The sequence below is a fragment of the Oncorhynchus tshawytscha genome, linkage group LG20 (genome assembly GCF_018296145.1).
Source record: "Oncorhynchus tshawytscha isolate Ot180627B linkage group LG20, Otsh_v2.0, whole genome shotgun sequence".
NCBI classification, from domain to species: domain Eukaryota; kingdom Metazoa; phylum Chordata; class Actinopteri; order Salmoniformes; family Salmonidae; genus Oncorhynchus; species Oncorhynchus tshawytscha.
The window spans coordinates 43,686,010-43,701,274 of record NC_056448.1 but is presented as its reverse complement, the minus strand read 5'-3'; the positions used below and the strand labels follow the sequence as shown (position 1 = coordinate 43,701,274).

The following is a 15,265-nucleotide window of genomic DNA, read 5'->3' as shown; positions in this document are numbered from 1 at the left end:
GTTTTTGCCCGGCACCACTATTCTCACTATTCCCTCCTTTTCTTCATTGAGCCTCTAAACACGCAACGATACAGGAAGTTAAATAAACAATCACATAGTCAAACAGAGTCTTACTGGTGTTGGGAGCAGAGCAGAGTTCACAGGGGTTTCCCCAGGCACGCCCCAGGGAGCAGCAGCAGGAGGAGCGGCTGACTCCCACTCCTACCTCCACACTGCAGGACCGCCTGTCACCCCTGGGTCCATGCTCCAGGAAACAGTTCCCTACACGTGTGTCTGGTACACCAGAGAGGAGGAGGAGGAGAACCAACAGGGTGTGTTCATTAAGGCACGCAACTGAAAAAAAAACGTTTTTAAACATTTTGGAACAGAAAATAAAAAGGGAGAGTTTCTTATGGGTTTAATGTTTCTTTTTGTTGTTCTCTCTCTCCATTTGGTGCCTAATACATGACTCAGAGGAGTAATTACAGTTGACATCGGTGAGACCACAGGGTTCATTAGGGCAGTTTTACCAAACTCCAGTCCTCCAGTAACCCCAACAGTACACATTATGTAGGGCAGTGTTTCCCAACTCCAGTCCTCCAGTAACCCCAACAGTACACATTATGTAGGGCAGTTTTACCAAACTCCAGTCCTCCAGTAACCCCAACAGTACACATTATGTAGGGCAGTGTTTCCCAGTCCTCCAGTAACCCCAACAGTACACATTATGTAGGGCAGTGTTTCCCAACTCCAGTCCTCCAAACCCCAACAGTACAGTCCTCCAGTAACCCCAACAGTACACATTATGTAGGGCAGTGTTTCCCAACTCCAGTCCTCCAGTAACCCCAACAGTACACATTATGTAGGGCAGTGTTTCCCAGTCCACCAGTAACCCCAGTACACATTATGTAGGGCAGTGTTTCCCAGTCCACCAGTAACCCCAACAGTACACATTATGTAGGGCAGTGTTTCCCAGTCCACCAGTAACCCCAACAGTACACATTATGTAGGGCAGTGTTTCCCAGTCCTCCAGTAACCCCAACAGTACACATTATGTAGGGCAGTGTTACCCAACTCCAGTCCTCCAGTAACCCCAACAGAACACATTATGTAGGACAGTGTTTCCCAGTCCTCCAGTAACCCCAACAGTACACATTATGTAGGGCAGTGTTTCCCAACTCCAGTCCTCCAGTAACCCCAACAGTACACATTATGTAGGGCAGTGTTTCCCCAGTCCTCCAGTAACCCCAACAGTACACATTATGTAGGGCAGTGTTTCCCAGTCCTCCAGTAACCCCAACAGTACACATTATGTAGGGCAGTGTTTCCCAGTCCTCCAGTAACCCCAACAGTACACATTATGTAGGGCAGTGTTTCCCAGTCCTCCAGTAACCCCAACAGTACACATTATGTAGGGCAGTGTTTCCCAGTCCTCCAGTAACCCCAACAGTACACATTATGTAGGGCAGTGTTTCCCAGTCCACCAGTAACCCCAACAGTACACATTATGTAGGGCAGTGTTTCCCAACTCCAGTCCTCCAGTAACCCCAACAGTACACATTATGTAGGGCAGTGTTTCCCAGTCCACCAGTAACCCCAACAGTACACATTATGTAGGGCAGTGTTTCCCAGTCCACCAGTAACCCCAACAGTACACATTATGTAGGGCAGTGTTACCCAACTCCAGTCCTCCAGTAACCCCAACAGAACACATCCTCCAGTAACCCCAACAGTACACATTATGTAGGGCAGTGTTTCCCAACTCCAGTCCTCCAGTCCCCAACAGTACACATTATGTAAGTGTTTCCCAACTCCAGTCCTCCAGTAACCCCAACAGTACACATTATGTAGGGCAGTGTTTCCCAGTCCTCCAGTAACCCCAACAGAACACATTATGTAGGGCAGTGTTTCCAGTCCTCCAGTAACCCCAACAGCACACATTATGTAGGGCAGTGTTTCCCAGTCCTCCAGTAACCCCAACAGAACACATTATGTAGGGCAGTGTTTCCCAGTCCTCCAGTAACCCCAACAGTACACATTATGTAGGGCAGTGTTTCCCAGTCCTCCAGTAACCCCAACAGTACACATTATGTAGGGCAGTGTTACCCAACTCCAGTCCACCAGTAACCCCAACAGTACACATTATGTAGGGCAGTGTTTCCCAGTCCTCCAGTAACCCCAACAGTACACATTATGTAGGGCAGTGTTTCCCAGTCCTCCAGTAACCCCAACAGCACACATTATGTAGGGCAGTGTTTCCCAGTCCTCCAGTAAACCCCAACAGTACACATTATGTAGGGCAGTGTTTCCCAACTCCAGTCCTCCAGTAACCCCAACAGAACACATTTTTGTTGTAGCCTTGGACAAACACATCTGATTCTACTTGTCAACTAATCATCAAGCCCTCAATTAGTATAATTTATCTGGAGGAACAACAAAAATGTGTGCTGTCGGTGGGTACTCAAGGACCAGAGTTGGGAAACACTGCATTAAGACACGCAATTGAGAATGTTTTTAAAACGTTTTGCCATGAAAAAATAAAATGAGCTCGTAATAACTTACCTACACATCCCACCCCTGTAGGGTTGAGTTCAAAGTCCGGAGGACAGTTACACTCGTAGGAGCCGTCGGTGTTCACACACAGCCCGTTCACACAGTTGATGGGGTCCTGGCACTCGTCCACGTCTGGGTTACACACACACACACACACACACACACACACACACACACACACACACACACACACACACACACACACACACACACACACACACAGCACGCACACGCACACACACACAGACACACGCACACGCACGCACGCACACACACGCACACACACAGACACACGCACGCACACACACACACACACACACACGACACACACACACGCACACACACACGCGCGCGCACACACACACACACACACACACAGACACACACACGCACGCACACACACACACACACACACAGACACACACACGCACGCACACACACACACACACACACACACACACACACACACGCAGACACACATGCACGCGCACGCACACACACACACACAGACACACACACACAGACACACACACACACACACACGCACACACACACGCACGCAAACACACACACACACACACACGCACGCACACACACACACAAAAAGCTTTCACTTTTCAAAGACTTTTCAAACAATAAATATAAATATGCTATAAATATAATATGAAATATGATATACTACAATCCCCAATGATCATAAATGATTTGTACAGCAGCTTCCATGAGACTTGGCACTTTGATACCACAAAAAAAGAAAACATCTCCCCATCAAAATGTTGGAAAACGATGTAAATATGAAAACCATGATTCATGGTGGGTGGTGGTATTCAGAAACATCCCCAGAGATCCTACACGGTAAACCTCACCATTAAACACATTCTTCTACCAGTTTAAACCTTCAACCCCCATCCACTTCAGACTGCACTGACACCCCATAAAGGAGCGCATCCAGGTTAAAAAGTCATTTCATCTAATCTGGAGCAGAGCAGAGACTGCTTAGCCTGCTTCCAAAAATGGCACCCTACTCCCTATTTGGTGGAGCACTACATCGGGAATAGGATCCACCCCCACTTCTGGTTTAGGAGGATGACATCAGAGTTAGTCTGAGGCTAGTGGGACGATCAGACATGTGTCCTCAATCACCTTACCTGGTCACACAGATGGCTATACGGGAAGATAGATGGAAGGATGGACAGACAGACAGGAAGGTAGACAGACAGAAATACAGACTGACTGACTGATTGACAGACTGACTGACAGACTGACAGACTGACTGACAGATTGACAGACTGACTGACAGATTGACAGACTGACTGACAGATTGACAGACTGACTGACAGATTGAATGACTAAAACAGTGGTAACGTGGGTGAGATAGATTGGTAGACTGAAGGATAGACAGAGGGGCAGCCAGTCAACCAGCCAGCTAGCCAGAGGCAGCCAGCCAGAGCCAACCAGCCAGCCAGCCAGCCAAAGCCAGACAGCCAGCCAGTGCCTCCCAGCCAGAGCCGGGGCAGCAAGAGCGAGCCAGCCAGTCAGAGCAAGCCAACCAGCCTGAGCCAGCTAGCCAGCCAGTCAGAGACAGCCAACCAGCCTGAGCCAGCCAGTCAGAGCCAGCCAACCAGCCTGAGCCAGCTAGCCAGCCAGTCAGAGACAGCCAACCAGCCTGAGCCAACCAACCAGCCTGAGCCAGCTAGCCAGCCAGCCAGACGGACAGACGGTCATGTCATACCTGTACAGTTGCCTCCGGAGCGGTCCAACTCATAGCCGCCGTTACAGATACAGCGGAACATGCCGGGGATGTTCTTACACGTGCCAAACACACAGATATTCTGGAAGGTACACTCGTCAATGTCTGCAGAGAATCGGCAGGAGACAACGCAATCAACACATTTACCTTTTTACTTATTAATGGAAATGATCTTCATGTACATATGCAGTTATTCATATTTTGCACGTCCAAAGTACACACAGTGTGTACACACACATTGGCCACTTTAATAAATAGATCACTAGTCACTTTAACAATGCCACTTTAATAATGTTCACATATCTTGCATCCTTCATCTCACACTGTATTGTGTATACTGTATTTTATACCATCTATTGCATCTTGCCTATGCCGCTCTGTCATCGCTCATCCATATATTTATATGTATATAGTCTTATTCCATTTAATTAATTTACTTAGATTTGTGTGTATTAAGATGTTGTTGTTGGAATTGTTAGATATTACTTGTTAGATATTACAGCACTGTCGGGAACTAAAAGCACAAGCATTTCTCTACACTCGCAATAACACTCTGCTATCCATGTGTACGTGACCAATACAATTTGATTTGATTTTGAGGGTGTACAGTATGTCATTGCACTCGTGTTCCCAATGACGCCCTTGGGGGAAATGTAGTATTGTACTTGGTATTGTTATTTATTTGCCACAATCCTTCTTGTACAGGTTTGAATGAATAGAAACCTATATTGCATCAATAATGGCTCATCATTGGGGTGGCATTGGGTATTAGGGTGATGCTCTACACGATACGTAGGGTTAAGTCGGCACTTGACGCTGGTCTGGGATCAGTTTAACATTTTCCCATCTAATGGTTAAGGTTATGATAGTGGGAGGGGAAGCTGATCCTAGAGCTGTACCTAGAGGAAACTTCACCCCGGAGCTGCTATACACTCTATGAATGGACTGTGAGATAGATAGGGGACAGGTGCCAGGCACTCACCTTGGCAGGTGCGTCTGTCCGGGGCAGGGGTGAAGCCCATCTCACACTCACAGCGGTAACCCCCCAGGGTGTTGAGACACTGGCCGTTCTCACACAGATTCACGTTCTCTGCACACTCATCCTCATCTGTCACCACATGGGGATCAAACAGGGTTAACATCATATCTTCAAGACAATTCAGTGATGGAGAAGGACATTGAATTATATAGGCCAATGCCCATACATCCATGGTTGAGATGGGTCAGAGGGTTGGAAAGTGTTGATGATCCCTGGGTCAGAGGGTTGGAATGTGATGATGATTCCGGGGTTCAAGGGTTAAGAGGTCAGCGGGTCAGAGGGTCAGAGAGTTAGAATGTGTTGATGATCCCTGGGTCAGAGGGTTAGAATGTGTTGATGATCCCTGGGTCAGAGGGTCAGAGGTCAGAGGGCTAGAATGTGTTGATGATCCCTGTGTCAGAGGGTCAAAGGGTCAGAGGGTTAGAATGTGTTGATGATCCCTGGGTCAGAGGGTTAGAATGTGTTGATGATCCCTGGGTCAGAGGGTTAGAGCGTTAGAATGTGTTGATGATCCCTGGGTCAGAGGGTCAGAGGTCAAAGGGTTAGAGGGTTAGAATGTGTTGATGATCCCTGGGTCAGAGGGTCAGAGGGTTAGAATGTGTTGATGATCCCTGGGACAGAGGGTCAGAGGGTTAGAATGTGTTGATGATCCCTGGGTCAGAGGGTCAGAGAGTTAGAATGTGTTGATGATCCCTGGGTCAGAGCGTCAGAGGGTCAGAGAGTTAGAATGTGTTGATGATCCCTGGGTCAGAGGGTCAGAGGGTTAAAATTGTTGATGATCCCTGGGTCAGAGGGTTAGAATGTGTTGATGATCCCTGGGTCAGAGGGTCAGAGGTCAGAGGGTCAGAGGGTTAGAATGTGTTGATAATCCCTGGGTCAGAGGGTTAGAGGGTTAGAATGTGTTGATAATCCCTGGGTCAGAGGGTCAGAGGGTTAGAATGTGTTGATAATCCCTGGGTCAGAGGGTTAGAATGTGTTGATGATCCCTGGGTCAGAGGGTCAGAGGGTTAGAATGTGTTGATGATCCCTGGGTCAGAGGGTCAGAGGGTTAGAGGGTTAGAATGTGTTGATGATCCCTGGGTCAGAGGGTCAGAGGGTTAGAGGGTTAGAATGTGTTGATGATCCCTGGGTCAGAGGGTCAGAGGGTTAGAGGGTTAGAATGTGTTGATGATCCCTGGGTCAGAGGGTTAGAATGGTTAGAGGGTTAGAATGTGTTGATGATCCCTGGGTCAGAGGGTCAGAGGGTCAGAGGGTTAGAATGTGTTGATAATCCCTGGGTCAGAGGGTTAGAATGTGTTGATGATCCCTGGGTCAGAGGGTCAGAGGGTTAGAATGTGTTGATGATCCCTGGGTCAGAGGGTCAGAGGTCAGAGGTTTGGAGGGTCGGGGAGGAATGTGTTGCTTTGGTTAAAAGCCTCTACTAAATGACTATACACAAACATCTGTTTATTTACAAATAAAGCATTTAAGAGAATTCAATTAACTGAATGTGAAAATATATGGACCTAGTATTGGTTATTACAAGAACACAGTACATAACAGTACCTAACACTGATTATGACATGCACACCAACACCAACACCAGCACCAGCATGGACAATACGGACAAGCCAACTCTCTGCAGCTGTTTAACGGTTACCATGGTAATATCCACTGAGTGTACAAAACATTAAGAACACCTGCACTTTCCATGACAGACCAGGAGAATCCAGGTGGAACCTATGGTCCCTTATTGTCACTTGTTAAATCCACTTCAATCAGTGTAGATGAAGGGGAGACAGAAGATGTAAATGCCTTTGAACGGGGCATGGTAGTAGATGTCAGGCGCACCGGTTTGTGTCAAGAACTGCAACGCTGCTGGGTTTTTCACGCTCAACAGTTTCCTGTGTGTATCAAGAATGATCCACCACCCAAAGGACATCCAGTCAACTTGACAAAACTGTGGGAAGCATTGGAGTCAACATGGGACAGCATCCCTGTGGAACGCTTTTGACACCTTGTAGAGTCCATGCCCCAGCGAATTAAGGCTGTTCTGAGGGCAAAATGGGGGATGCAAGTCAATATTAAGAAGGTGTTCTTAATGTTCGGTATACTCAGTGTAGACAGAGTGTGAGTGTGTTACCTGAACAGGTGAAGCCGTCTCCAGTGAAGCCGTCAGTGCAGGCGCAGCGGTAGGAGCCGGGTGTGTTCAGACACTTGGCGTTGGCACTGCAGTGGCTTGTCCCATTGGTGCACTCATCCATATCTACAATACACACACACACACACACACACACTCACCACTGGGCTAGGACTCTACCCAAGTTCAAATCGGTCCAATCAGAAAATGTCTAGCAACCAATTTCTGTATAGAAAGAGTATTCATTCTCATTTTGCTATATTTTTGATACATGAGTTGAATCCTAGCTAATACAAATTAATTTCCAGAATGGATTGTATCAGAGCCATGAGCAAGGCTCCAAACTGCACCACGGCTGACTGCCCAATGGCTGACAGTACCACGGCTGACAGTACTATGGCTGACTGCCCCACGGCTGACAGTACCACGGCTGACTGCCCCACGGCTGACTGCCCCCCGGCTGACAGTACCATGGCTGACTGCCCCACGGCTGACAGTACCACGGCTGACTGCACTAAGGCTGACTGCAACACTGCTGACTGCAACATAGCTGACTGCAACATAGCTGACTGCAACATGGCTGACTGCAACATAGCTGACTGCAACATGGCTGACTGCAACATGGCTGACTGCAACATGGCTGACTGCAACATGGCTGACTGCAACACGGCTGACTGCAACACGGCTGACTGCAACACGGCTGACTGCAACACGGCTGACTGCAACAAGGCTGACTGCAACATAGCTGACTGCAACACGGCTGACTGCACCGCGGTTGACTGATCCATAACTGACTGCACCACGGCTGACTGCACCACGGCTGACTGCACCGCGGTTGACTGATCCATAACTGACTGCACCACGGCTGACTGCACCACGGTTGACTGCACCACGGCTGACTGAACCATAGCTGACTGCACCACGGCTGACTGCATCATAGCTGTATGTGTGTATCGGGGAGTGGGGTAAAAACAAAAAGTAATTTCCATGCAATGAATATGATCAAGTAGTCTTCTGCTTATGAAAGGGGATTGAATCCTTGCACTCAACATGATTATTGTGTTGATTGTTGTGTTCATCTGACCTTTGAACCCTATTTTAAACTCTTTTCTTCCTGGATTCACAGTTCAAAAGGAATGCTGACTGTATGAATTAGCCAATCATTGTCTCACGTCAGATGGCGTCACTCCTACGACACGCTCGTCCCTCAACCGATATGTTTAAACGCATGGAACTGATCTCTAAAAATCTAGATTTTGCCCATCCGCCTAACACGAGCTCCTAATTCTGAAAAAATCACTCTCCGTAGCTAGGACGCACTAGTTGCTATGGCAAACCATGCTAGATCAGCTGAGCAAACCTGCTCCAGCTAGCAGCCTAGTGCGAGATGTTTGAAGGGCCATACAGTAGCCAGTTTGCCAGAAACCGACTGAATCCCTGTCAAGGCTCTGATGAAGATCGAAGATCTGAACATACATTTGCAACCATTAATGTATTTTGTGTTTTGCAGAGAAGTTGATTTGATTGATCATTATTTATTTTTTCCCAAGATACAGTTCCTTTTTTTTTGTCTAGTATCTGAGCCAGTGGAAAGTGTATACGTTCAGAGTATGGACTGAGCAGATGGAGGTTGGAGGCTGGGGGCCTACCTATACAGTTGACTCCGTTGCCCACCCAGCCGACACGACAGGAACAGCGGAAGTCCCCGGGGATGTTGATACAGTTGGCGTTGACGTCACAGTTGTGAGCCCCGATCTCACACTCATCCATGTCTACACAGAAGGAGTGACATTCAGTCCAATACAGGACATCTCACAGAAGCCAGACATATTTGCTTTCATAAATTTCAATAAATCCATAATTAATGTTGATTTACAGTACCAGTCAAAAGTTTAGACACACCTACTCATTCAAGGGTTTTTCTTTATTTGTACTATTTTCTACATTGTACAATAATAGTTGAAGACATCAAAACTATGAAATAACACATATGGAATCATGTAGTAACCAAAAAAGTGTTAAACAAATCAAAATAGATGTGAGATTCTTCAAAGTAGCCACCCTTTGCCTTGATGACAGCTTTCAAATACTTTACTGAATACAAGACTATTTAATTTAATGAGTTCCAACACTCTACATCTTTATTTTGGTACTCATATGTACCAAATACCCTGAAGGTTATTCAACAAGCTATAGCTAATGGCTAAAGTTAATTGTGTAAAAACCTTCTATAAACAAACATAACTAGCTACCTTTCTTTGCCTGTTCATTAACTAGATACAGAGACTAGCTGCTTGACATTCAGCGTTAGCTAAAGTTAGCTAGCTAACTAATCAACATGTCTGTTTGCATTAATGGATTGACCTCAGCTTGAATACCACCATATAGCTAGCTATCTGCAGTAGCCTAGGTTTGTTCTCAGCCACTTCTTATGACTGTCAGCCTGTAGCAGGCAGCAACAGCTGTGTTGTTGCTGAGAAATCAAGTTGCCCGACCAGGTTAGACAGAAGTCTGTGAGATTCGTCTGAAAAGATGTTAGCAAAAAGATAGCACATCGTTGGTTCTTAATAGACGAAAATGTGCATGCAAGGGCGATAAATTCTACATTTATTTAAAAAAAAATTTAAGGTCACTTAATGGACGCTACTCTGAAATCTCCAACGACCCTGATACAAATCCAGCATGTGGTTCTTGGTAACGGAAGGACAGCTCATGACGAGAGGCGGGGAGTGTGTTGTGGACCTCCAATCAAGTTGATTTGCGAATGTTCATCAACAATGTTGTCCTATTGGCTTAGATATTGTGGCAGGGAGATTTGACTCTCTCTCACCTGTACATCCAGAAGTTCCCTTCTTGACTGAGTAGCCAGGCTGACAGTGGCAGATGAACGATCCCTTGGTGTTCTCGCACTCGCCGTGCATACAGATGTTGGCGTTCAGGTCACACTCATTCACATCTGGAGAGGGAGGAGAGGGGGACGAAGAGGAGTGGGAGGAGGAGGAGGACGGGAGGAGGACGGGAGGAGGAAGGAGGAGGAGGAGGAAGAGCAGGAGGAAGGAGGAGGACGGGAGGAGGAAGGATGAGGAGGAGCAGGAGGAGGAGCAGGAGGAGGAGGAGCGGGAGGACGGGAGGAGGAAGAGAGGGAGGAGGAGGAAGAGAGGGAGAAGAAGGAGGAAGGATGGGAGGAGGAGGAGGAGCGGGGGGATGGGAGGAGGAAGAGAGGGAGGAGGAGGAGGAAGAGAGGGAGGAGGAGGAGGAAGAGGGAGTAGTTATAAATCTGACCCGGCACCGATCAAATTTCAGGTCTTGTGAGCATTCTGTGCAACTTTTGGCACACGTTTACTTGAACTGAGTAGCCAGGCTGACAGTGGCAGATGAACGATCCCTTGGTGTTCATAGATTTAGACAGAGGCCAAGTAGGCTACAGTGGCTATGTGAACATAATATAGGTCTACTAGAGAGATTTATATGACAAGACTACGTTAACATTTGTGTGGTGTTCAATGGAAGCCTACATTCTTGACATTTAGCCACACCATATGATCTGATATGTGTGTGTGTGTGTGCGCGCAGGTTTGCTCCCATGTTCACGTGCACACGTGTGTGTATGAGTGCAGACGTGTGTGTATCTGTGTGTGAGTGTGCTCCCGTGTAAACGTGTGTGTATGAGTGTGTGTGTGTGCTCCTGTGTGTGTGTGTGTGTGTGTGTGTGTGTGTGTGTGTGTGTGTGAGAGAGTGTGCTCCCGTGTAAACGTGTGCTCCTGTGTGTGTGTGTGTGTGTGTGTGTGTGTGTGTGTGTGTGTGTGTGTGTGTGTGTGTGTGTGTGTGTGTGTGTGTGTGTGTGTGTGTGTGTGTGTGTGTGTGTGTGTGTGTGTGTGTGTGTGTATAGATACCTATGCAGAGCCTCATGTTCAGGGCAGCCATAAAGCCGTCGTAGCACAGACAGTGGTAATCCCCTGGGATGTTAGTGCACTGTCCTCCGTCACATATGTCAGGTTCCTGCTCACACTCATCCACATCTGGAGACAGAGAGGGAGGGGGAGGAGGGGGAAGAGAGGGAGGGGGAGGAGGGGGAAGAGAGGGAGGGGGAGGAGGGGGAAGAGAGGGAGGGGGAGGAGGGGGAAGAGAGGGAGAAGAACATGGGGAGATGGCAGGGAGGAGTAAAAAAGAAGGAGAGAAATGCAAGAGAGAGAAAACAAGAGAGAAGGACAGTGAGTGAGGGAGGGAGGGTATAAAGAGAAAGTTGGAGAGAGAGAGAGAGAGAGAGAGAGAGAGACAGAGAGAGCGAGTGAGAGAGAGAGAAAGTTAGGGAGAGAGAGAGAGAGAGAGAGAGAGAGAGAGAGAGGAAAAAGAGCGAACGTTAGTAGAGTGCACTAGACAGAACAGCCGGTGAGCAGCTGAGTAGAAAGTGTGAGTCAACTTCAGTCATCAGCATCTCTGACTGGCTGTCTGTCTGACTGGCTGTCTGTTTGACTGGCTGTCTGTTTGACTGTCTGTCTGTATGACTGTCTGTATGACTGGCGGTCTGTCTGTATGTCTGACTGTCTGTCTGTATGACTGTCTGTATGACTGGCTGTCTGATTGGCTGACTGGCTGTCTAGCTGGCTGACTGGCTGTCTTACTGACTGACTGGCTCACTGTCCATCTGACTGGCTGACTGGCTGACTGGCTGTCTGACTGGCTGGCTGTCTGACTGTCTGGCCGTCTGGCTGACTGGCTGCTTGACTGGCTGTCTGGTTGACTGGCTGATTGTCTGTCTGTCCGTCTGGCTGACTGTCCGTCTGTAAGAGTGAAGTCTGCCCTGGACTGTATACCTTTACACAATACCATCCAGGCACTATAGGCTGGAATGGGGATGCCAGAGTTAGGGGTTACATACAGTACAGTACAGGTGGCTATACTGTACACTGTGTACTGCAGGTGGTATCAATATTGCTTGAATGAATATATCATACAGAGAGCTAGGGTTATAGAAGTGGTGGGATTGCATTATGCCCTTATTTTGAAATGTTGTCTTTAACAGTGGAGTCAATTCCATTTGAACTTTATGAATGGAATTTGACAAATTAAGTAACCAGGTATTTTACTCACATACTGTATAGAGTAACCAGGTATTATATACTGTATAGAGTAACCAGGTATTATATACTGTATAGAGTAACCAGGTATTATATACTGTATAGAGTAACCAGGTATTATATACTGTATAGAGTAACCAGGTATTATATACTGTATATAGTAACCAGGTAGTATAAACTGTATAGAGTAATCAGGTAGTTTACTCACATACTGTATAGAGTAACCAGGTATTATATACTGTATAGAGTAACCAGGTATTATATACTGTATAGAGTAACCAGGTATTATATACTGTATAAGTAACCAGGTAGTATAAACTGTATAGAGTAACCAGGTATTTTACTCACATACTGTATAGAGTAACCAGGTATTATATACTGTATAGAGTAACCAGGTATTATATACTGTATAGAGTAACCAGGTATTATATACTGTATAGAGTAACCAGGTATTATATACTGTATAGAGTAACCAGGTATTATATACTGTATAGAGTAACCAGGTATTATATACTGTATATAGTAACCAGGTAGTATAAACTGTATAGAGTAATCAGGTAGTTTACTCACATACTGTATAGAGTAACCAGGTATTATATACTGTATATAGTAACCAGGTAGTATGAACTGTATAGAGTAACCAGGTATTATATACTGTATAGAGTAACCAGGTATTATATACTGTATATAGTAACCAGGTAGTATAAACTGTATAGAGTAATCAGGTAGTTTACTCACATACTGTATAGAGTAACCAGGTATTATATACTGTATATAGTAACCAGGTAGTATGAACTGTATAGAGTAACCAGGTATTATATACTGTATAGAGTAACCAGGTATTTTACTCACTTACTGTATAGAGTAACCAGGTAGTACAGACTGTATATAGTAACCAGGTAGTACAGACTGTATATAGTAACCAGGTAGTACAGACTGTATATAGTAACCAGGTAGTACAGACTGTTTAGAGTAGATGAGAATTGAAAGGATGTGTTTACCAGAACAGCTTCTCTCGTCTGTCATCAGTGCATAGCCATTGTTGCAGCTACACATATAACTCCCCCCTGAGTTGGTGCAGTGCAGGTCACAGCCGCCATTCTCAATGGTACACTCATCAATATCTGAAAAAAACACACACACAGTTGGTCTTATTGAATGAAAACGAAGGAAAACAGGCTAGGAACAACTAAGGAAACAGGTGAAACAACTTATCTACCCTCTCACAGGTGTAATTATTTATTGTATGTGAAGCAATACAAAATAAAAGTAATTTCCCACGGTGTAATGTAATAAATAGCTAGCATGACATGTTAGCTAGCATGTTATTGAATGTAATAAATAGCTATCATGACATGTTAGCTAGCATGTTACTGAACGTAATAAATAGCTAGCATGACATGTTAGCTAGCATGTTATTGAATGTAATAAATAGCTAGCATAACATGTTAGCTAGCATGTTATTGAATGTAATAAATAGCTAGCATGACATGTTAGCTAGCATGTTATTGAATGTAATAAATAGCTAGCATAACATGTTAGCTAGCATGTTATTGAATGTAATAAATAGCTAGCATGACATGTTAACTAGCATGTTATTGAATGTAATAAATAGCTATCATGACATGTTAGCTAGCATGTTATTGAACGTAATAAATATCTAGCATGACATGTTAGCTAGCATGTTACTGAACGTAATAAATAGCTAGCATGTTATTGAATGTAATAAATAGCTAGCATGTTATTGAATGTAATAAATAGCTAGCATGTTATTGAATGTAATAAATAGCTAGCATGTTATTGAATGTAATAAATAGCTAGCATGTTATTGAATGTAATAAATAGCTAGCATGTTATTGAATGTAATAAATAGCTAGCATGTTATTGAATGTAATAAATAGCTAGCATGTTATTGAATGTAATAAATAGCTAGCATGTTATTGAATGTAATAAATAGCTAGCATGTTATTGAATGTAATAAATAGCTAGCATGTTATTGAATGTAATAAATAGCTAGCATGTTATTGAATGTAATAAATAGCTAGCATGTTATTGAATGTAATAAATAGCTAGCATGTTATTGAATGTAATAAATAGCTAGCATGTTATTGAATGTAATAAATAGCTAGCATGTTATTGAATGTAATAAATAGCTAGCATGTTATTGAATGTAATAAATAGCTAGCATGTTATTGAATGTAATAGGTCTAAGATTGATTTCTCAAGAGTACAAAAGAAAAACAGAACTTTAGAACATGTAAATGGCACGTAGCATGACATCATATATAACATATGACTCATCTTTTATGTTGTAAGGTAGAGTTTAATGACCATACCTATGCAGCTCTGTCTGTCAGGAGTTGCTTGGTAACCAGAGTCACATGAGCAGTGGTAGGTACCGGCCACATTCACACACTGGCCGTTCCGGCACAAGCTGACGCTCTGCTCGCACTCGTTGTAATCTGTGTAAGATAACATTCGTGAACACATGCTAAATTACTCAAAATGTAAAAATGTAAATAAATATATCAAAAAAAGAAACGTCCCTTTTCAGGACCCTGTCTTTCAAAGATAATTCGTAAAATTCCAAATAACTTCACAGATCTTCATTTTAAAGGGTTTAAACACTGTTTCCCATGCTTGTTCAATGAACCATAAACAATTAATGAACATGCACCTGTGGAATGGTTGTTAAGACACTAACAGCTTACAGACGGTAGGCAATTAAAGTCACAGTTATGAAAATT

The 15,265-nt window shown here is 44.8% G+C and overlaps 1 protein-coding gene across 2 annotated transcripts in view; it reads right to left on the bottom strand.

Annotated features, from left to right (window-relative positions):
• The window catches only part of LOC112247575 (fibrillin-2), a 247,297-nt gene that overhangs the window by 84,204 nt on the left and 147,828 nt on the right, over positions 1-15,265 (bottom strand). For both annotated transcript variants that reach the window (XM_042302707.1, XM_042302708.1), the window contains exons 28-37: positions 14,855-14,980; positions 13,520-13,642; positions 11,334-11,459; positions 10,271-10,396; positions 9,090-9,212; positions 7,444-7,566; positions 5,265-5,390; positions 4,265-4,387; positions 2,542-2,664; positions 115-273 (exon numbers count right to left, since the gene is read on the bottom strand). In XM_042302707.1, coding sequence (XP_042158641.1) covers positions 115-273; positions 2,542-2,664; positions 4,265-4,387; positions 5,265-5,390; positions 7,444-7,566; positions 9,090-9,212; positions 10,271-10,396; positions 11,334-11,459; positions 13,520-13,642; positions 14,855-14,980 — 1,278 coding nt within the window. The remainder of the gene's footprint in view (positions 1-114; positions 274-2,541; positions 2,665-4,264; positions 4,388-5,264; positions 5,391-7,443; positions 7,567-9,089; positions 9,213-10,270; positions 10,397-11,333; positions 11,460-13,519; positions 13,643-14,854; positions 14,981-15,265) is intronic.